At 44.1% G+C, this 22,354-nt stretch overlaps 1 protein-coding gene across 2 annotated transcripts in view; it reads right to left on the bottom strand.

Moving 5' to 3' along the window:
- LOC126535883 (fat-like cadherin-related tumor suppressor homolog) overlaps positions 1 to 22,354 on the bottom strand; it is a 517,574-nt gene that overhangs the window by 216,683 nt on the left and 278,537 nt on the right. For both annotated transcript variants that reach the window (XM_055073317.2, XM_050182731.3), the window contains exons 20-21: positions 21,162 to 22,162; positions 12,379 to 12,532 (exon numbers count right to left, since the gene is read on the bottom strand). In XM_055073317.2, the coding sequence (XP_054929292.1) occupies positions 12,379 to 12,532; positions 21,162 to 22,162 (1,155 nt within the window). The remainder of the gene's footprint in view (positions 1 to 12,378; positions 12,533 to 21,161; positions 22,163 to 22,354) is intronic.

Below are 22,354 nucleotides of genomic sequence, written 5' to 3'. Positions count from 1 at the left end.
TCAAAAATCAATAGACTAAAGATTAATCCAAATAAAACTAAAGCTGTAATATTTCATGCTAAAAATAAAATAGTGCCTACTCACCAGCCGTTAATTCTTGATTCACAGCAAATAGATATTGTTGATACGCATAAAATACTTGGGGTTTACTTTTCATCGAACTTAAGTTGGGATGCTCACGTTAATTACCTTTGTAGGAAAATCTCATCTGTAACAGGAGTCGTGTCTCGCTGCCGTAGTCTGCTGCCACTCAAGGCCAAACTTCAAATATATCACGCATTATTTAACTCACATTTAAATTATTGTACGTTGATTTGGGGCACAACAACAAAAAGAAACATAAATAAAATACTTGTTCTACAAAAAAGGATAATTCGCTACGTTGGGAACATTGAACATCTGGGAACCACATGCAAATCATTTGAAAGATTCAGTATAGTTCGGGTTGACAATATTTACTCATACCGCTTGTTGAACACACTCTACTTTTCAAACAGAGAACTCTCGTACTTTATTACAGCCTTATCATGTCTAGAGCGTCGTGTTATTACAGTACCTACAAGAAACACCCAAATATGGTCTATACCGCGATTTCGTACAACTTTTAAATATCAAACTTTGGCATACAACGTCCCAACAACACTAAACACGTATGGAAACACAACCAGTTGCAGTAAAAAACAGTTACGTTCTTTCTTTTGTTCTATTGTTTGCTAGTAAGAGATTCAGTATCTACAAATATCCGCTATATACAATATTGCTTGCAAATTGGTTATTAAAAACATTAATTTTTTTTTTGCTGCATTTTTAATGTGTTTGTGTGAGTGTAAACATGCGGTACTATGTGTCGAAATTTGCATATGCATTTTCATGTGCATCGTATTTCAAGTGTATATGTGTGATTTATGAATGTTATATTACGCAATGTATTCTGCATCTTTTTCATTTTTGCCTTTGTAACAGTGTATCTTAGTCCTTTTCCTCCGCACCTTGTATAGCCGCTGCCATGTAACGGTTACCTGGGCCCCGTCAAGCCGTTTTTACGGCTTTTAGCCCAGCGGACCTTCCAGCATATTGTCTGGTAAATAAACATTTAAAGTGCTCATGCGTACAGAGTTTACAGCCTACAACTTCTCAGGGTGTCTCACCAAGCTGACATTCCCAAATTCCCTGAGTTTTCCAGGTTTCCGCTTAGTGCCCTTGCGAAATTCCCTGAGTGACATAGAACTTTGTGTTACGTCAAGACAGGCTGACACTATGTCGCCTGATGCTGTCACACTCTAGTAAGCATGCTAAAAAACGACTTAATCCAGTTTGAATAGTAGGGAGTATCATTTATTTTATTTTTAAAAAATCTGAAGCAAGGGGGTTAGTAAAATGCACAGCAAATAAAATATATTTGATAAAAATGGTAAAACTCATTGCAAATCATGTGGAACATTCTCAAATACGAATAAAAACGAGATGCATACATAAGCAAATGTTTTCGCGTATCTACTTTAGTCACAAATTATGATCGACTGTCGATACATATGTGTGAAACATAGGTGGTGCTTGAGACTCCACTGTGAGCAAATCAAGGTGATAGAACAACTCTGAGCACTTTATGATGAGTCATTATAACTACAGAGTAACTAAATATTTGAATATTGTAACATAAGTCATGCTACATTTTTTCATAAAGAGGATGAAATCCCCCGCACAAATTACATGCACAAGTTATTCATTAACCTAGAGCATTTCAAGAAAGAAAAAAATATATATATTTCAAGGTTGCTACCGAGATGCCCCACATCAAGCATCACGTAAAACACGGTAATGCCTTCACCAAAGTGGCACTCTGTAACGATACATATCCCTCAGAAGTAAAATGAAAGTAAGTTAGGTTATCAGAATGTTCAATTTACCCTATGCTTAATGTCTGTGTTCTATTCCTTGCTATCACTGCACAGAAATGGCAAAAATAGGTCCCGTCTACAAATGTGGATGCTGTGACTGAAGGGGATATGAGCTATTTCTGTCAACTGAGAGCAAGCTCATTGGTATGAGGCCTGAACTTTGTCACAAGTGAGATTCTCTCTCAACAGCTGGTAAGTCAACCTCAACTGTCCTGACATTCAGCCCGCGCTCAACGCCTCAGTGTTGCATTTCACTGCTTTAAAAAGTTATTTTGGTTTGAATAAGGGTCACCTGCATCTCGGCATCAGCCAATACTTAGCTTTTTGAGCTCAAGCTCCTTCACAGTTCCTTTCCCTATCATTCCTCAATGCGACAGTACTTTGTTCTCGTCCTCAGTCCGCCGTGCATTCGCCCCACAGACCATTTGAATCATTCTCGTGATCAGTTGTACAGTCAACGTCCAATTTTTCGGACTTGCTAGGGGCCGCGTAAATGTACGAAAAATCGAGCAGTTCGAAAAAATGAATGCATGTCTATCACTGCCCTTAAGGGCTCAAATCGCCACAGGCACATCCGAAGAGGCCTGCCAGTACCCTTATTAGGCATATCGGCGCTCGTACTGTGACAGGAGATGGCGGGTAGACGCGTGTATAATTAAGGAATACATACTTAAGGAATACTGCATATTATTGTATAATTAAGGAATACTGCGTCCCGTGGCAATTGCCCCTTTCCACGCTTGTTATGCTTCACCGCATAACATTGCTATATTGAGGCAAAGCTTACTTTCGGGAACCGGCATTGTGCAACGCACCATGCTTTCCGAGGTTCAAAGCCAATCGCGAGGACCACAAAGGCGGAGTCGGTGCCATTGCTGACAGCGGCGAATTCTTTCAATGAAAAACACGGCGCCGAACGGCAAGAAGCTTAATAGCGAACGTCGAAGCAGCTAGGCCTAGCGTTTGCCGCGGTAGTGGCTACGGCTGCCAGCGGATCTGCGTGCGAGAGCTCCGTTTCGATGCGGCGAGGTAATCAAAACGGCGGCAGTGGTGGCTTTGGTTAATGCCGTTTCGGGCCTGCGGTCAGAGCAAAATGTACGGCAAATGGGACGGCGAAGGGTTCTTGCCTCCGAAATTTCAGACGTTCTTATACACCGACCGCGAAGCCGTGAGAATGGTCGGGCGTCCGGAAAGTCGGTCGTTGACTGTGTGTACACTGGCAACTCCTCCATCAGACGATACGGCGTCAAAGACGATGCGTCACGATCCCTCTCTGTTAGTCGAGCAAGCATTACCGCGACTTTCGTTCCATTTAATAAAAGTACTGCTAATTTTCCCTGACAGAAGCATATATTCCCTGAGTATTTCCAGACTATTAAAAATCTTTGAGAAGTGCCGGTTTTCCCGGTTGGTAGACACCCTGGAGAAGCAATACCGAGACGCATATCATTCACGTGCATTTCACACGCAGATGATAAAATTTAAGACTCTGCCAAAGCGGCCACTGAAGTCTAGTCAAAAAAGCACGCAAGGCATTTTGAAGCGAGGTGAACATACAACAACATACTCATTCTCTAGGCATAAGCTATCCATACTTGTATAAATAATTGTTAACTGGCTACCTCCTTCTCTTTCAAGAATATAACGAAATTTGTCCTATGTATATAGTTAAATATATTGTGTATGTGCAGAGTATTTACAATGTAAATTTAAAACAATGTTGAAGTGAGAAAATACGGATGAGGCAGCCGCCACTGGTGCTTCTAATGCGCTTGTCCTCCTATTGTCAGGGTTTGCAGAAATAAAGCAAAAGCATGAATTAAACGCCATGCACGTCGGTGCCAATAATGATGTAGTAAACAATTATCCACAATAAAATTTTAACTGAAATGATCGAGACAACTCAAAAGAAATCTCAAATGATGTAGGTGAAAAAGCTCTATTATAGTAATGACACTTGGTGGAGGAAGGGGCGTAGGCTTTGGCATCGCAGGTGGGGGGAGCTCAGCTATGGTGGCTAGAGGGGGAGGTGTCAGCATCGGAGTGCCCGAGAGGCAGCATTTGTTCAGGACGATGCGGCGGCGCTGCTGTCGGCTCCGTGATGTCTCCCGTATGCTGGCTAAGGTCCGCTGCGGTTATTCGGATCCGCTGTGAAGTGCTTTGTCACTCCGCGGCTTCTTGGGGCGCAATACACGTATAGGAAAATCATTTTAAAGGCTAGGCGACTTTATCACTGCAGCTGGCCCAACGTACTACTAAATTTTGGTCATTTTATCGCCATGCTTTAGCTTCGCACTCAGTGCAACACTTATGAAACTCATATTTGTACCAAACAGAGAAAGCTTCCGCAGTAGGCGGTCGTTTGTGGTTTGCCCGTGCCGCTTTTGCATTTTAAGGGACTATTATGGGGTGCCGTATGCAGTTCTGTCTGACGCGACTTTATTAGTGACTTAGCTACAGGCGCTTGTCCTAATCGCCTGCTGGATGCTGCGTGCCTGAGCACTTGAAATGGGCTGCTCGAGTGAACCGGGATTATTTCAAGTTTAATTTTGCAATGAAAGAACTGCAGGCACCAATGGTTGAAACTGAGCATAATGAGGGTGCAAAGGGGAAATTTGGTTTCCAATATTAGAATCCTGCAAAGAACTAAGTTCGTGTATGTAGTACCGCATAGATAATGCCAAGAATGCCTTAGAAAAAAGAAGAATATTTATTGGTAATAAATTAATACACACGACTGTATATACATGGTTGTTATAGCTATCAAACAAACAATATGACACGAAATGGAGCACAAATCCAATATATAATGGAGGTATATACCCAGAAACGGTGAACAAGGTGCAGTGCAAACAACAATAATTTGTCGAATGGGAAGTCTTGTTCAGATATGCAGATATTTCTGGGCACACAATGTAATGTGAACAATTCCTGTTCTATATACATATACAACCACTTTGTGTTTGTCTTCCTGATATAACTTTTGCAGTTATGCAGTTATGTTGTGCGCCACTGCTTGAGGTACTTCATTTTTTCTCGCTTCCCTTGCTTTGATGCGTTCTCTCCTGCGACAAGGAAGTGCAACTTCGTGATGACAAAAAACAGTATCACTTGGTTGGCGATTTCCACGCTATGTTGCGCACAGCCAACCATATCCAGCTTATTTATTGACAGGCAGGAAATAAAGTCCATGATGCTGGCAGCTTTCAACTTGTTAAAGCTGAAACAATGCGTGAAGGCATCTTCCATCGCAGCAACCAAGTCTTTTAGTGCCTGAGATGGGCAAAGTAGGCCACCTCTATCCATATGGTTGGTAAGGCACAACTCTTCCGGAAGCAAGCGTGAGTCTTTTGCTTGAAGCAACAGCTGAGAACACTCTTCGCACTTTGTTATTATTAGCACTTTCCTGGGAACATACCCCCTAACAGATGTCGGTTATGCGAGAGTTGCTATTTGATCCCACCATTCCATGATAATCTGGCATCGCATCGCCTGCCTTTACCATCTCGTGAACTTCATTTAGGTGGCCCACATCCAGGTGGTGATCCAGCTTACTCTGTATATCGACCAAATTTTTGCAGTGGCATGGGTCAAAAAAGCTACTCAAAGCTCCTCGTGACAAGCAAACAAAAACGGGGCAAGCGAAGCTAATTTCACGACACGCGCTTAGAGCCGGAGAGATTGCTCAAACACAACCTCGCGCAAGGCATCTCGGAGACGATCAGCGTGCCACCTGTTGTTGTCATGAAAAAATGCCGCACCGTCATACGCTTCGCAGCCCAGCCGATGCTAACACCTCCCCCTCTAGCCACCATAGCTCAGCCCCCGCCCCCGGAAAACTCCAGAGGGGGCTCGGGCCCCAGAGCCCCATATAGTCGGCGCCTATCAATGCAAGGTTATCTCTTTCCGCCACAATCATACCAATTCTAACTTCTTATATATCATAGATAGCACAGTAGTGTCTCAGGCATTAGTATACAATTATTTAGGTACTCATTCCACACATAATCTTTCATGGGCCATGCATATCAACGCCATTTGTGTCAAAGCTTCCAGGACACTAGAGTATCTGCGCTGGAACCTGCCGAATTCCCCTTCCAATGTGAGAAAACTGGCCCATTTAACACTTGTGTGGCCGCAGTTAGAATATACAGCCCCCACAAGGTCCCCATATGAAAGCTACTTAGTAAACCTGCTAGAATCTGTACAAAACAGAGCCGCTCGCTTCATTACACATCACTACAGTGCCAATCCGAGCATAATACAGATCAAACTTGTGGGAATGCGTGACCCTCACGCATCCCCTGATATGTTGTTTTCCCGAATAGCTCCCGTCTTCTGTAATCCGGCTTCGCTGTGTGGCGTGGTGCCACGGCAGTTGGTGTGGTTGAAGCGCATTGCGAGAGTTGGCGCGAGTGTGGCTCTGCTAACGCCACATAAGAGCGGGGTTATTTGGGCGTGAAAAGGAGAAGAAGCTTCTTCTTTGGCTCAGGTTCAGCAAGCGGCGCGGACGTTCTGCGCATGCGCCGATCCATGCTTCTGCGAGACCGTCTCGTGAGGCCTACTTCAGAATGGACGAACACGATTGTTCGAACGCGCCACCGTTCACGTGACCGCACGCGCAAACGACCAGACGTTGGTGTCCAGCATGGGGTAAACATATTCGCTCATTATCCCGGTCGCAGTGAGTCGGGCTTCCTAGATTTGTCACGCGCCCATCGGCATGTTTTGTGGATAGCAACTCGGCTAGCAGGCATTGACCTATGAAAGGTACAATAAATGCCCTTGCGATTGTTTGCGCTACTGTGTTGTCGTTCCTTTGTCCCAAGAGCACGGGTGAGAACACCACAAACTTGATATTTCTCTTGAACTATTACATATTCGTCGCTCAATCATGCTTTAATACTTATTTCATAAATATAATCACAGTACCAGGCCATCTCCTTTACCTCTCAAAGCGCCCTCTCGCATTTCACAAGCCTTCAATTCACCAGGCCTTCTACGTGCCATCGTCTTTGAAATGATCTTCCCGATATTACTCCTTTCCTACACAACCATCAATCATTCCATGATAAGCTGCACGAATACTTTCAAGTGACATTGTGACGTTAATAATTCTTGTGTATAACATTCTTTTTTGTAAACCCCAGCTTCTTTCTTACTTTGTGTAGTTCTGTATCTGACATTTGTGCTGCATTTATATACTTCTTCATTATTATTTTGTGTACCTTGCACTTATGTCTGTTGCTGCTTTTTAGTCCTAGCCCTATACAATCATCATCATCAGCCTGGTTACGCCCACTGCAAGGCAAAGGCCTCTCCCATACTTCTCCAACAACCCCGGTCCTGTACTAATTGTGGCCATGTCGTCCCTACAAACTTCTTAATCTCATCCGCCCACCTAACTTTCTGCCGCCCCCTGCTATGCTTCCCTTCCCTTGGAATCCAGTCCGTAACCCTTAATGACCATCGGTTATCTTCCCTCCGCATTACATGTCCTGCCCATGCCCATTTCTTTTTCTTTATTTCAACTAAGATGTCATTAAGTCGCGTTTGTTCCCTCACCCAATCTGCTCTTTTCTTATTCCTTAACGTTACACCCATCATTCTTCTTTTCATAGCTCGTTGAATCGTCCTCAATTTAAGTAGAACCCTTTTCGTAAGCCTCCAGGTTTCTGCCCCGTAGGTGAGTACTGGTAAGACACAGCTATTATACACTTTTCTCTTGAGGGATAATGGCAACCTGCTGTTCATTATCTGAGAATGCCTGCCAAACGCACCCCAGCCCATTCTTATTCTTCTGATTATTTCTGTCTCATGATTCGGATCCGCCGTCACTACCTGCCCTAAGTAGATGTATTCCCTTACCACTTCCAGTGCCTCGCTACCTATTGTAAATTGCTGTTCTCTTCCGAGATTGTTAAACATTACATTAGTTTTCTGCAGATTAATTTTTAGACCCACTCTTCTGCTTTGCCTCTCCAGGTAGCATGTATTGCAATTGGTCCCCTGAGTTACTAAGCAAGGCAATATCATAAGCAAATCGCAAGTTATTAAGGTATTCTCCAATACAATACTTTCCCCTTTTTCTTCTTCCCCTGTATATTTTGCATTTACTTATAATATTCTTGTTCATCCCCTCACTCAATGCTTTCGCCCTGTAAGGTAAATTAAGGGGGGACATGGGTCTTAATAACTGAAAATCACGAAAAAGAAATAGGTTTTTGGGGACTACTTGTTCCGGCTTCTGTAATGCCTAATCTACACTGCATCAAAACTATTTGCCCGAAAACGCACCTTAAGTGCCCCCCAAAATTGTTTTTGTGAGCACAGATGGCAAGAAATGACCCCAAAATCGCGCAGAAACACCGGAGTTCACGGAGCTATTTCTCATCTTTCCCCCGCTGAGCGCCGCCATCTCGGTTTTGTTCGAAAGCTCAATGTTCCGTCTTTGAGTCCCCCACATCCTCGCCAACAATGGCCACATAGAAAAAGTGCAAACGTAAAACAATCAATGGTCGGTCTGACTAAAGCCCTTCCATCCCCGCGTCAACGCCGCTTTTGCTAAGTAGCACCAACCTTTGTTGTGCGCCGCTGTACCCCGATTCATCGCTCATACCAGTTCCGCTTCCACAGTTTCCACTTCCTGGGTTTCCGTTTCTGGTCGTTCCGCTTCCGGGATTTCCGGTTCCTGAATTTTCGCTTGTTGTACGCTCACACCTCTATGCAGAAGTGACGTCACTTCCGCCTAGATGAGAAGCTGGGACTACACAAGTTCCGCTTGACGCCAGAAGCTGAGGGGGTGAGCGAGGAAGGAGCGTGGAGGAGGAGGGTAGGTTGGCGGTACTTAACCTGGTCGGGGAAAACGTGTATGGAGGATCTTTAGGTCTGACAAAGCTCGTGATGCACATGGCCCTCCTATTGGCTAGCTATGCATGCCAGTGCGCTGAGAGGTGCCTTTCATTTGGCTGTTGCTATGGCAACTAGGCCTAGGAGATGCGCTCGTCTGCTAGGCCTGGCAGTGAGTCACTTTGAAAACAGCTGATACACCGTTTCTTTGTTCATCTCATTGCAAACGTAAGCGGCAAATCAACCCTCTCTAAAAAAAAATGTTGAAACCGAACATGCATTCACTAAAAGCAAAGCGCAAGCCGTCTCTACTTCCTATGGCAAGAAAGGGGAGGCAGTTATCCAAAGTTTCAGACGAGCCGACAAGATCACGCCGGAGATAAGTCACTGCGTCGCGCAATCTCATACTGCATAGGCAATGACATAGCAGTGAAGCTAGCCATTGCCTTCTGTCCTCGCATGTAGGTTTACTTTGTAGACCGCAGACGATGTGCCGATGCCTATTCCCGTGCCTCTCGTGTGTACTGTATTATTTGTGTTCGTGTATTTCAGATTCTGTTACGAGCACCTAATGTCTACATCAGTGGAACAATCTTGCGTTTTTTATAATATCGTAACTATTATTTCCTGCTTTTGAAGCTTGAAATTTATATTTTCCCAGTTTTTTTAAGTTGTTTTTTTCTCAAGTATAGCTTTTTTAAGGTCTCAAATTTTGGGATCAGCACTGTGTCCCTTATACTCATTCAATTCTCGTCATTCTTTTTTTTCCTGAATGCGGGAGAGTCAGAGAGTGCACAACTATGACATAGTGTCTTAGGACACTTAGCTATATTGAAATCCTGTAGAAATCACCAACAAGAATTCACAATCTTAAAGCTGCAACTTTAGAATTTCATAACTTTGGCTAAGTACAGATGCAAACTTCCAAGTGCTAACTTGCAGATTTGAACATCCAGGGACATACCTGATTCATTTTAGCTATGTTGTTGCAGTACGTTTTTTGCAAATCACATCCCAAATGTTTAACACAGGGAGAATTCTAACTACTTTTTTTATTGACCTCAGAAAAAATCTGATTGCATATTTATAAGCAACACACAAGATTCGATGTGTCCTGAAAGTTTCATGTGTCTAGAGCGAGTATCAAAAATGGTTGTTTTGGATGCCATGTCCCCTCATATTTTAATGCTGTTTGTTTTTTGTACTTTTCTCAAAACACAAATTTTGGGCTCCATGAAATATTCAGGACTTGATATTTAAATACCAAGAACCGATAAAACTATTTTTTTTTTGCAGATCGGAGCCTAATGTATACTCTATGAAGTATAGCAAGCAATTTTTTTTTGTTTCCACTTTGGAAATTAATTATTTTGCAACAATTACTGCCATATGGTTGCCATATTTTGTGGGCTTGTATTCAATGGGCCGTAGAATATCTATTAAGGTTCAGGTATAAAATGTGCTTGATATCTTTCATTCCTTAGTCATTACACTATTTAAACATGCCTTACAATTAATTTTTTATTGTGCCATTTATTTTCCATTGTGGCCTTAAGCAATAAAAGTGAAATGTTGATTATCATAGAAAGTAATTGACCTACAACAAAACTAATTACATATTTGAAATCAGCATAAAAATCCTAATAAGACTGAAAAGTTTCATTAATAATGATGAAAAATAGGATGAACACTAATTCAGTAGCAGTGTCCCCCTTTAAATAAATAAATAAATAAATCAACCGTGCTGCATACTCTCGCTGTGACCTGCCGATCAGGGCAATTTTTGCCAGCCTGCGATGAGTGTGAACCAGCACGAGCATTAGGCACTGCACAGGAGCCAGCAATTTCCAAAGGAGAACAGATAGTTGGGCTAGTTGGTTGAAATGCATAAAGAAAAAGTTTGTGCTGAGACACAAGGGCAATGCCGAGAATAGACAGGGATGAGCGCTAACTCACAACTGAAGTTTATGCCAAATGCATATACGAATAAATAAGGAAAACCGAAACAGAACAAAACAAGCCTATCATTTTGAACATCACATGCTGCCTCGTGTACTTGATTGAGTTGGCCAAGAACCGAAACTCCCTATCAGAGAAGCGGATGGAAGTCTGACAAATGCACTTATCTCTCCTGATACGCATATGAAAGGCTTCCATAAACTCTTGCACAAGGTTATCCTTGTGCCTGAATAGGATTGTTGTTTTGTCGAAGAGCGGTTTGCATTGGATCTTTTTCTTATCGTTCTTGCCAAACGTGCGGGAATGTTTTGGGAGGTTATCAAGGGAATCTGCCCCAAGTAATCTTTGGTGTTCTCCTACTCTCTCATTAATGCATCATCTGGTTTGGTCGATGTACAGTGCACCACAGTATAATGAAAGCTGGTAGACAACTCCCCTGGCACAAGGAACAAACGAGCCTGTGTGGTTGATACTGCAATAATTTTTTTTTCTTTTTTTCATTCTGCTCTTTTCTTCCTTCAGCCTGTGCAGCTGCGAACAGATCACTGCCAACTTTTGAGGGGCGGAAAACACTAGCGGAATGTTACAACGCCCTGCTACAATCTCAAGGCTTGTGCCAATTTGTGCATGTATGGGATAACAGCAACATTTTGACGGTCTGTTTCCTGAAGTCTGGGTCACGACCCTGCCTTGATTCACCCTGCCAGTCTCCCACAAGCTTCCACAGTTACATGCATAGGGTACCCACTCTTTTTCAGCCTTTCCAACTGGGACGCAACACCTTTAATGACTGCATGTGGGCAAGACTTCGAGATGGCTGCATTAAGATAGGAAGTGACTATCCCATTCTTTATGATTTTGGAGTGGCCAGATGAGTAATCTAGCAAGGCTTCTTTTTGCTCTAGGAAGGTATGCCCAACATACATGTTTGGGGCAAAAATACAAAGACGGGTCTAGGAATTGGAGCTTTGCGTCTCTAGGTATTTCTACCGTAAAATTAAGACCAGGGCCGCACTCTTTAAAAAGTTTGAGAACTTTGACGACGGTATGTTGCTCGTTAGGTTCCAAAGACAACACTAAATGGTCCTCTACATACCAACATACGTTTGAAATGAGACCACCTGATTTCTGTTGTATGGTTCTATCTACCTTAGCCAGAAAAATGTTGCTAAGGATGGAGGCTACACGTGACTTGATACAAACACCAGTTCGCTGTACAAAAAATTTCCCATTCCAACCAATGACTGTAGTTGTGAGTAGCGCTCGTCCCTCTCTTTTCTCGGCATTCTCCTTGTGTCTCCACGCAAACTTTTTCAGGATGAATTTCCAAAGGGCCCGTCATATAAGAGGATGCACATGCGCTGTCCCAAATTCGCTTTACTCGCTCTAGCACTGCCTGCAAGATGAGGGCACAATTCTCATCAATTATCCACTGGGACTTCCAAGGCGGATGAGTGACAGGTGGACCATCACTCTGTTCTGTCACAAGTGAAAAAGGGCAGAACAATAGGCAAACATGCCTGCAAACATGTCCGAGGCTTGCCACAATCCTCAGATGCACATAAGCAGCTTCAAATGAGAAAAACAAGACCCATTTTATGATTAAGTAACATCCTAACATCCCTAAAAACTGTGCATAAGTAAAACAATACTAAAGGAGGGACAATCTTACCACTGCTGGCATCTAAAACCAAGTCTTCTGATCCTTGGCCTGACAGGTAAAAGTGGAGTTGAGCATGGTTGACATCATCTGCATCAGTGGCCTCAACCGTCAGGATGGCAGTGCCCACTGCAATGCTCTCCGACACGAGCTCCGTGTACTTGGACTGCACGACAAGCCCAGTCACATAATCAATCCCACACTGCAAATGAAAGCCGAACACTATTAATGTTAACAAGACGTCTAAACTAAAACTGTTGCACCTGTTCATTTTACATGCAAACTTCAAAAGCTTTGACAGGATGCCTCATAAGCTCTTATAGGAAAAACTATCTAAGCTTGGAATCTGCAATAGCTTATACAGGTGGATTGAATAGTTCCTATCCGGATGCACACTTCCATAAACTACCACTGCTCACCTCTTGCTGACGTGACTTCGGTGTCCCAAGAGCACCTATGTGTCCCCTTTATTACTTCTAATCTATGTAAACCCCTTACCTACGAGCATACATTGCAAACTAAGTCTTTTTGCAGACGACTGCATAGTTTACAACACTGTTAACTCCACTGACAATGTCCCTTGACTGCAGTGCAATTTCGATATCATCTCACCACGGTGTGAAAAATAACACGCCTCCCACCTTATCAAAACGAAAATCAATGTATTGTATCCCTAAACACAGACCCCTGCTCTCTACTTATAACATTACCTCTGCCAACATCAGCACCATTTTGTCTTTCAAGTACCTCAGTCTTCATATTGTCACGTAGTGATGGCAAAGGCCACAGTAGAAATACTGTGAATGACGAAACTAGCTTTTATTGGGCAAACCTTTGCCCACAAAAACAGGCTACACTTAAAGCGCAACGATAGCGGCAAACACAGTAGGCAATCGGCGAAATCTGATCAGTGGGTCAAGCGCGTCAGCTTTTATGCGTTAGCCATCGAAGGTTCCAGAGTAATCGCTGGCACCTGTGTATCTTCCAGAAAGTCCTACACAATTAGCATCGCACATGCAATCAGATTACAAAAGCTTTGGTGACAACAGATAGCAGCAAGAACCGTCGATAACATTTGAGAAACTTCCGATAAATGCGGGAGCATCGTGCACTGAGCGATATATTTTTTAGCTATATAAAGGAAGGATAGTAGTTTTATTGGGCATGTAAATTTGTAAAACATAGGCATACTAACTAAATTAACAAGCATGGTGTCATGCGTGTGCATGCAAACATATATACATCTCGCTTGATGACTGTGGAAACTCGCTGTCAAAACGCTGGCGTGAGGAAACGCAGCAGCGAGTGAAGTGACATTCGTGCTGTCTATTGCTTCAACGAAAAGTGAGCACCGAGAACACACAGCATGCACAAAGCTACGAGCCGTTGACGCACCTGGACTCTGCCCTTAATGCAGATCGCTCTCAAGATATGGCCGTGTGAATGCGTGCAGCCACCACATGCACAGTTGTAGCCGGAGTAGAACGCCGACGCCCCCCGCTTCCCGGGCCTTGCAATGTTGGGTGCCTTGTATGCGATGGAAAATAGCATGCTTCCTCCCCGCTCCATCTCTTTCCCACGGGTGAGATTGAGCTGCAATCGCGGGCTTCCTTCACATGCTTTCACTTGCACATACAGCGCAGGGTGCACAGCAACAGTGTTATTGCCCTTCGAATTTAAACGGAAACAGGCGCTTGACATTGAGAGGTCTTTTCTAAGCTTTTCCTCTTTCTGTTGGGTTCTTTGTTCTTTGTTTTCTCTGTCGTGGTGTGCCATTAGCTGCCACCGGTTACGATTTGGCCATGTTTTGTGTTTAAATAAGATTTAGATTCGGACGTGTTGTTTAAACTTGTTTTTGTACCAAATCCCAGCTTAATAAATATTTTTTGTCTCGAGTCTCCCTTGCTGTGTGCGCAGTCTCGCCTTCCACTATAGCTGGGATTGGCGGGGCGGGCGCACGCAGCGACACATTGGCACACAGAGCGGGCCCGAGCAGGTGCAGACGTATGCATGGTAGCTTGGAGTGCTCGAACCCGTGGTTGTCCTCCGGCGAGCGCAATATCAGAACATGCGCGCCTTGAGCTTAGCATGAGACCACAAACTCCATGCTGTTTCCTCACTGCGGAGCTACAGAAGTCAATGCACTAGCACAAGCAATGGCAGTGCATACCAACAGGTGAAATGCTGCACACCATGGCCATTTTGAGACGAGTGTGTTTAAACACAGCAAACTGTCTCACTTTGCATATTATTCACATGTGCAATGTTGCAAATATTCAAGTTAGTGCTTTTTTGATCTCCTTGCCTTCGTTTGTGAGCTAATGCTCATAGCAAAAAAGAGGTCAATTTTTATGCGCAGATTCCCTCTATATGTAGCAAACCTCTTGACAAAATCACACAGTTGAAATGGCATAATCATCAATATGCAAATGGTCAGCTTGCAATAAAGCTTTTCTGGTGATTTACATGTGAAGAAACAGAAGGATTGTGTTTACAAGATAAGAATGGCTTGTGACCTAGGTTGCAAGATCTGCTTGCACTAGGAAATCTGCATAGCACATTATTGTCTCCCCTGTGCCAGCCGGTCAATTTAGCATCAGCTGCACTTTAGCAACACAGCCTGCATTTTGTGCTGCAGACACCGCATTCAAGCACGGCGAGTGGCTTAGTTGTCACCATGCTGCATTATCTATGTTCTAGTGGCCATTTATGTACATTTGTGTGCAACTCAAGCTTGTGTGCAGATGGAAACACCAAACTGAATTCCTGGAGCAAAACCTAAAATGCCAGTGACACACACTGGACAATATATCTAGCAAACATACAGCTATAACAGAAGGTTTCACAGATATTACCATACTGAAGTGCCCAATTGAGCAAAAGCCCTAAAGCAAAAGACTTTTGTGCTGACAGCATCATGAAAGGATACGAAAATTTTTTACTCGGATTCCTCTTTTCAGACACCACCATTGTTCAAACTTTTCCCAATCTTTGCCATGTCCGAAATAGTCAGCAGTTGGGCAAGCCATTTTCGTCCTTCATCATTTCTTAATTTTCAACAGCTGTTGTGGGTTTTCTGCCATAAGTTACCATCCTTGCTGTGAGAAGCTTGTGTGTTCTAATCCTGTCCGAGTCACCAACTATATCACCAATGCAATCCAGTTGGAGGCAATAAGTAGACTGAACATTTATAACCTACGTAGAGTTGCTCTGCAGCATTAATGTGTCACCACAAATCAATTCTTGCTGCCTCAGCTACGGCTATTCATATGAATTTCAGGAGGTACAAATATTTTGTGCAACCATGTTAAATACTTAGCACCGAGATTCTACTGCATGAACGAGAATGCAAAAAGCATGGCAACTTTCATAGGGCCTTACACAAGCTCTTGTAACACCTTTTTCTGATTCAGTTCTTAACTTCTGGCGACGCCTTCTGTGAAAGGAAGTATCCAACTACATCATTGAAAGCAAAGATCATTGACCAGAAGGGCATAATACAGCACATTTGTAGGTGTGATGATAGAAAATGGGAAGGGGATTGCACACAATTGGCCAAGCATTGCATCATTATCAGTCTAGTTTTATGTCCCTGCAGGATGAAGGCGTCTCCCTACGATCTGATTTCCCATGGCTTGCGCTATAGCCAATTCCAAGTTATGCCTTATGCCTACAAGTTACCCCATTTTATCACCCCACCAAATTTTCTGCGGTCATCAACTGCGCTTCCCTTCCCTTGGCATACATTCTGTAACTCGAATGGTCCACTGATTATCTGCCATACGCATTACATGGCTTTCCCAGCTCCATATGTCTATCTTAATATCAACTAGAATATCAGCTATGTCCCTTTGCTCTCTGATCCACACTGCTTCCTGCCTGTCTCTTAACATTACAACTAAAATTTTTTGTTCCACTGCTCATTGCACAATCCTTAGCTTCTTCTCAAGCTTCTGCCCCATACGTTAGCACCCATAAAATGCAAGGATTGCACACTTTTCAACGATAGCAGTAAGCTGAAGTCATGATCTGGTAATGCCTGCCATATGCACTTTGATCCATTTTTATTCCACTGCACATCTATTTTTCATGATCAGTGTCCCCTGTAAGCAATTGACATAGATAAACATACCTCTTGCACAGATTCTAAAGGCTAACTGCCAATTATAAATTCTCGTTCTCTTGCCAGGGTATTTAACATAAAGGTAAATTTATCTTTTGCATAATAATCTTCAACCCTACTCTTACACTTTCTAGGCTAAGGTCCTCAATCTGTCGTTGCATTTTATCCCCAGTATTGTTGAACAGGACAATGCCATCTGACAACCATAGGTTGCAGAGATATTCACCGATGATCCTCACTTTAGCATATGCTCAAGCACTGCATATGCTGCTCCAAGTGAACGCATTTGCATCAATGAAAGCTGCGAGACATGCTTTCCAGTGCAACAAGATCACCCCCGAAGAGAGTACAATCGCAAATCAGTTGCTGTTGCATACCTACCAATCTGTGAACTTTAAAATTCGTAAAGATCCCACAGGAACAACAAAGAAGTGGGGGCGAAGGTGTAAAGCACCAACTTACCTTCTGTAGGGCATACACTAGGGGTGCGCGAATACTCGAATATTCGATTTTGAATCGAAAAGTGAATGTTCAAATAATTCAATTTGTGAACTGAATATCTAGTATTTAATTTTTCGAACATTCAGTTTTTTTAATATTCAGTGAAAGAACCAGCTGTGGTCAGTGCCTTGACATGCACAGCGTTCCCATGGCGTGCAATATCTAAGTAGAAGGTGCGACCAGGTTGACAAGACTGATGAAAACTATAAATGCGACACAGACAGAGGGAACAACAAAAGCAGCATGTATGGAAAGCACGAAAGTATGTTCAAAGATCAGGCCAATTAGCCACTGAATTTATGGCATGCAGACTGTACCAGATATGTGTGTTCAGTGATCATGTATGCAGATTCGCATAATTCAGAGCTTTCTGCCCAGCATGCTTAATCGTACAGATGAACTTGGCATGCATGCTCACAGTTATTCTTGGCTGCTGGTTCCCCAAAGAACCAAAAGCCAAACTCACCTTCAACAATCGATCACCAAGCTAATATAGACGCGTGACCTCGCGACTGATCACTGATGGGCCACCCATAGGAACATATTAGCAACAAGCTTTCCACAATGACTTGCGGCGAGTTATCATATCAGCTGGTTGCAAATTTTTGTCCCGGTCACACTGTCCGATTCGTTAGGTCTTACCAGAGCTGCATCGTCGTGTGTCAGCGACTAAAGCTGCGGTTTCATACCAAATAAGCGCAGATCCATTGAAGTATATAAACTGATTGTAGATGCCTGGATTAAACAGGGAATTAACTGGGTTTGTTTGATCATGGGGTGTGCAGTTAGAGTTTGTGTGTTCATTCTATTGCTGTTCCATTGGTCCTTTTAGTATACCACATCTATAGGCAGCGGTCGCATGACTCTCAGAACGCCGACGCCCACCAATGAAAACAAGTCTACGAGAGGACCGTTGATCACGGCTGCCATCTTTGCAAAACTCCGCATGGTGACCCCTCGTTCTGAACGCTGTTCATAGATGCACGTCAGTCTCTTCGTAGCTTCAAGCAATATGTCACAAGACTAGTTTTGGATTTATATGGCAGGCTCAAAAATGTCATATGCAGTGGAACCCCGATTATACTACATTTTTGGGACCGCGAAAAAGCGTCGTAAAATGCGGGCATCGTAAAATCCGAACATAAATTATGCCTATAAATATACTACTTATTTTGCGCGACGGATTTACGAGAAACTTCAGTGTCAACTACTAACATACTCTGCAGGGCCAAAAAAGTAAATGCAATAAGAATTAATGCTGCAGTACAGGTACCAATCATGCTTTATTCAAACGAACTTTTACGGCACTCCACTGCCCACTGCCGCGATTCCCGCCAGCCAGCATGAACTTTAAAAAAAGTCGGTAAGCTTCTTTTGGACCTTGTTTGATCCGTGAACCAAGTGCTTTTACTCGAGTGGGGCAACGTCCAAAAGGAGGTCCTCTGCGGCGTCGCCTGAACAGATCAAGTTCCGGATGCCGTCTATGTGCCGTAGCACTTCAGCGAACGTGGTAGGCCCAGGCACTTTCACAGGCACTTTTCAACAACGAGCACTGGCAGCCTCTTGTAACCGTCCTCGTTAGCACAGAACAGTGCCGTCACACGCTCTTTACTACGCTTGCCACCATGACAGCTGTCACACTTAAACGTAAGAGTTTGCTCAGGCTGCACATGATAAAAAATACCGCTCTCATCGGTGTTGAAAGCGTTGCAGGGCTTGTATGCAGCAATCATCTCCGGCAGCGACTCCATCCACTTGTTCACCGTCGAAACATCCACGGAAGTGCTTTCTCTGCAGGAGCGGCTGTACACAATCCTGTTTCGTTTTTTAAAGCGATCCAGCCACCCGTTCGATGCGTGAAAGTCGTCAATGCCCAGACGCAATGCCACAAGGTCTGCCTTTTCCTTTAGAATGGCGTTGTCAACGTTGATCGCAGAGCTCCGTGCTTGATGCAGCCACTTGACGAGAACTTTTTCCTTCTTTTGCCGCTTTCCGCTTGTGCCCAAACTTGTTGGCATTCTGCAATATCACCGCTTTGTTTGTCAGGATCGTCTTAAGCGAAGGTCCCAGGCAATGCTAGCTTTTGTAGCTCCATGCCGCTTTTCCGCTTCCTCGCTAATATTCAGCTTATCGCCGAGCGACAGAACTGTCTGCTGTCGAGACATCGTGTGTCGCATTGCTCCACACAACTCAAAACCTCCGCTGAACGCTGGTCGCTAGGATTACGACGAGGAACACGTGCGATAAACCTAGGCCTCTCTGCGCTACCTTGTCGGCGATCTGCTGCTGGGAAACTGAAAGGAAAGAAACGCTTCCCCAACGCAACGAGAGGCGATGCTGCCGAGAAGAGAGGGAGAAAGTGATTGTGGAGAAGAAAAGGCGCTATTTCAGCACAGCGGGCGTTGTGGGCAGCGGCTAGTCGGGGGGAGAGAAACGCTTTCGCAACGCGACGAGAGGCGACGCCACCGAGAAAAGAGGGAGAAAGTGATTGTGGAGAAGAAAAGGCGCTATTTCAGCGCAGCGAGCGTCGTGGGCGGCTGCTGATAGGGAAGAGAAAAACGAACGATGAGACGATTCAGTGAAGAAAGCTGCGCCGGAGTGAACTGGTTGAGCGGTGTCAAGCACTCCGCATGCGGAGAGACGGAGCAAGGAAAGAGATCCGCAGCACTTTTCTTTTCGCCGTTCCGTCCCGCACTTCGCGAGGGTTGTCGTATAACGCAGGTCAGGCTAAAATTCAGGCGCAAAGGCCGGGGTTTTTAATGCATTGCTTCTATGGGGACTTCGCTAATCTGCTGTAAAACCTAGGTCGTCGCAGAAACAGGGGTCATATAACCGGGGTTCCACTGTAATTAGTGCGCTGACCCCCGGCTGCAGATGCATTTACATGGAAGCGGAAAGGGGATGGGGGGGAATCACATCACATGAACTTGCCTTAGGGCTTCTGATTTGAGAACCTATGACAGGCAAAAAAGACACCAAAAGCAGCTGACCACAGTCGACCCGTGAATCGCCGATAACTGTGCAGTGCGTTGTCGAGTCATGTGATACACAATGCCTGCTTTTGTTTGCCATGCAGATTAGCTTTAACGAGCTGACAATAACCCACAGAAACGACTTGCCCATAAAGATGGAAAAACCCTTTTCATTTCTGGAAATAAATTGAAAAGCAAAACTTCCTAAGCTATACCAGATTGCCATTAAGCCCAGTGTGACTGAAAATCTCATTAGAATTCAGGAGAATATAACTTGTTTATTTCTTCAGCTTCAGAGGGAGAAAATCACTTTATTCTATTCATCAGACAATCTATTGATAAAAAAACATTTTCCAGACCTGCGTATACGAACTCAGCTGTTATCAGTGCTGACATACTAATTTGAGGTTTCCTTCAATTAATAAGAGCACACCATACTACACATCTTGATTCTTAGGTACCTAAGTTACTGATAGCTAGCAGCCTTCTTGTTACGTAATGTGAGTAGTGCCCTGAGCATGAGCAACACCGTGCTTTTTACGGCACTGTTTTGTTTGCACTAAATTTCAAAGCATGAAGCTTTGCGTTAAGTTTTCTGATATATGAAATTCGATTTCATATTCAGCGTCATTATTCCTGGTTCGGTTTTATATTCGATTTGAAATCTACTATTTGGTATTTGCACACCCCTAGTAAAATACACATTTTATTAACAATCATGTATCATTAGATGCAGAACACAAGCAGTGGAAATTTGGAACAGCAAAGACCGACAAGAATCTAGTCTTTTTATGAACATTGTGACTCACTCAGCAACCTTGACGTTGCCTATTTTTTTAGAGACTTTTCTTGGAACACTGTGTGAAAAATCTTAAGATCTCGAATATTTTTCAGAATCAGAACTTATTTTTAATAGAACAAGATGCAAAAATTGTGAAATCACAGAATGAGCCCAAATTTGTAAACTTTATGGAAAATTCAGGAAAGCTGGCAAGTATGCAGTTGAGTAAGCTTGTCTCGCAGTAACAAATTTTAGCTCAGAGGAGAGAAGGAAAACAAACAGTTGCAGTAATGAGAATAGTTGCATTAGCTACACTTAGATTAGCTACACTCCATTACAACCAGTCACAGCAAATAAAGAAGCAGTTGTGCTTAAGAGAACATATGAACCCACACTGTGCAATGGCACCTTATCTCACCTTCAGGCAGATGGGTGGATTATCATTGGTGTCCAGGATGGTTACGTCCAGTTGAGTTGTGGCCACATGCAAGCCATCAGTGGCCACCACTTTTATGGTGTAGTTTTGCACTGCCTCTCTGTCCAGAGGCCGCTGTACAAAAACGTCACCATTGCTACGCACTAAGAACTGCTGGCCAGGGTCACCTGAAAGCATGTAGAATCCAACAGGCGCCGGCTCCTGGTCTGCATCTTCTATGCGAAGACTGGCAATCACAGTGCCGGCAACAGCATCCTCAGAGACCTGCACCTGGTAGCGGGTCTGCTCAAACACAGGGGGGTTGTCATTGACGTCCAACACTTCCACGTAGACCCAAGCTAACGAGGACAGCAGACCATCATCACGCACCCTTACTGTAAAGTTGTAGAAAGGCACAGCCTCCCGGTCAAGCGCCACTAGAGTCGTGACAACCCCACTTGATGGGTCCACCTGGAAGATGTCTGCCGCTGGGTCGGTGTCCTCATAAAATTCATATGTCAACTTCCGTAGTGCAACATCCGGGTCATGCGCCACCAGCCGAGCCACAACACACCCTTCCTCAGCATTTTCAGCCACTGCGGTCTTATAGGCTAATACATCGAACACTGGTTCACAGTCATTGTCATCCAAGATATGCACCGTCACATCGAAGGCTGTGGCCAAGCCACTGAGTGTTTCCTTGCGAAGCGTTAAATGATGTGAGGCTATGTGCTCCCGGTCAAGAGGCGCTGCAACCACCAGATTGCCTTCGGCATCGATGCTGAACTCGGAGGAGCCTAACAGTGTGGTGCCAGGTGGCAGTGCCAGCACGGGGCTGCCCAGTGCTATGCCCTCTCGCACAAAGAGGTCATGAGTAGGCACACTGAGAGACGGGAGCTCTTCGGGAGGTGGCACCACAGCTACAGTGACAGGCACCACAGCCCACAGGGGCTGCGGCTCACCTTGGTCGCTGACGTGAACAAAAAACTGGAACACACCACCACCTGCACGTGTTAAGACAGTGTAGCATTGAAATGCGGCTGCTCACAAGTCAGACACCAACAATGCAACGGCTTTGCACGGCTCATGGAAACACCTACATCCCCAATTCCTACAAAAATTTGGAGGACGCTTAAGCTTTGCCCTTAAGAGTGGAATGCGATAGCATTCAAAGATCCCTGACTGCTTCTCATGCT

The sequence above is a fragment of the Dermacentor andersoni genome, chromosome 4, assembly GCF_023375885.2.
Source record: "Dermacentor andersoni chromosome 4, qqDerAnde1_hic_scaffold, whole genome shotgun sequence".
NCBI lineage: Eukaryota > Metazoa > Arthropoda > Arachnida > Ixodida > Ixodidae > Dermacentor > Dermacentor andersoni.
This window is presented reverse-complemented; position numbering and strand designations above follow the sequence as displayed.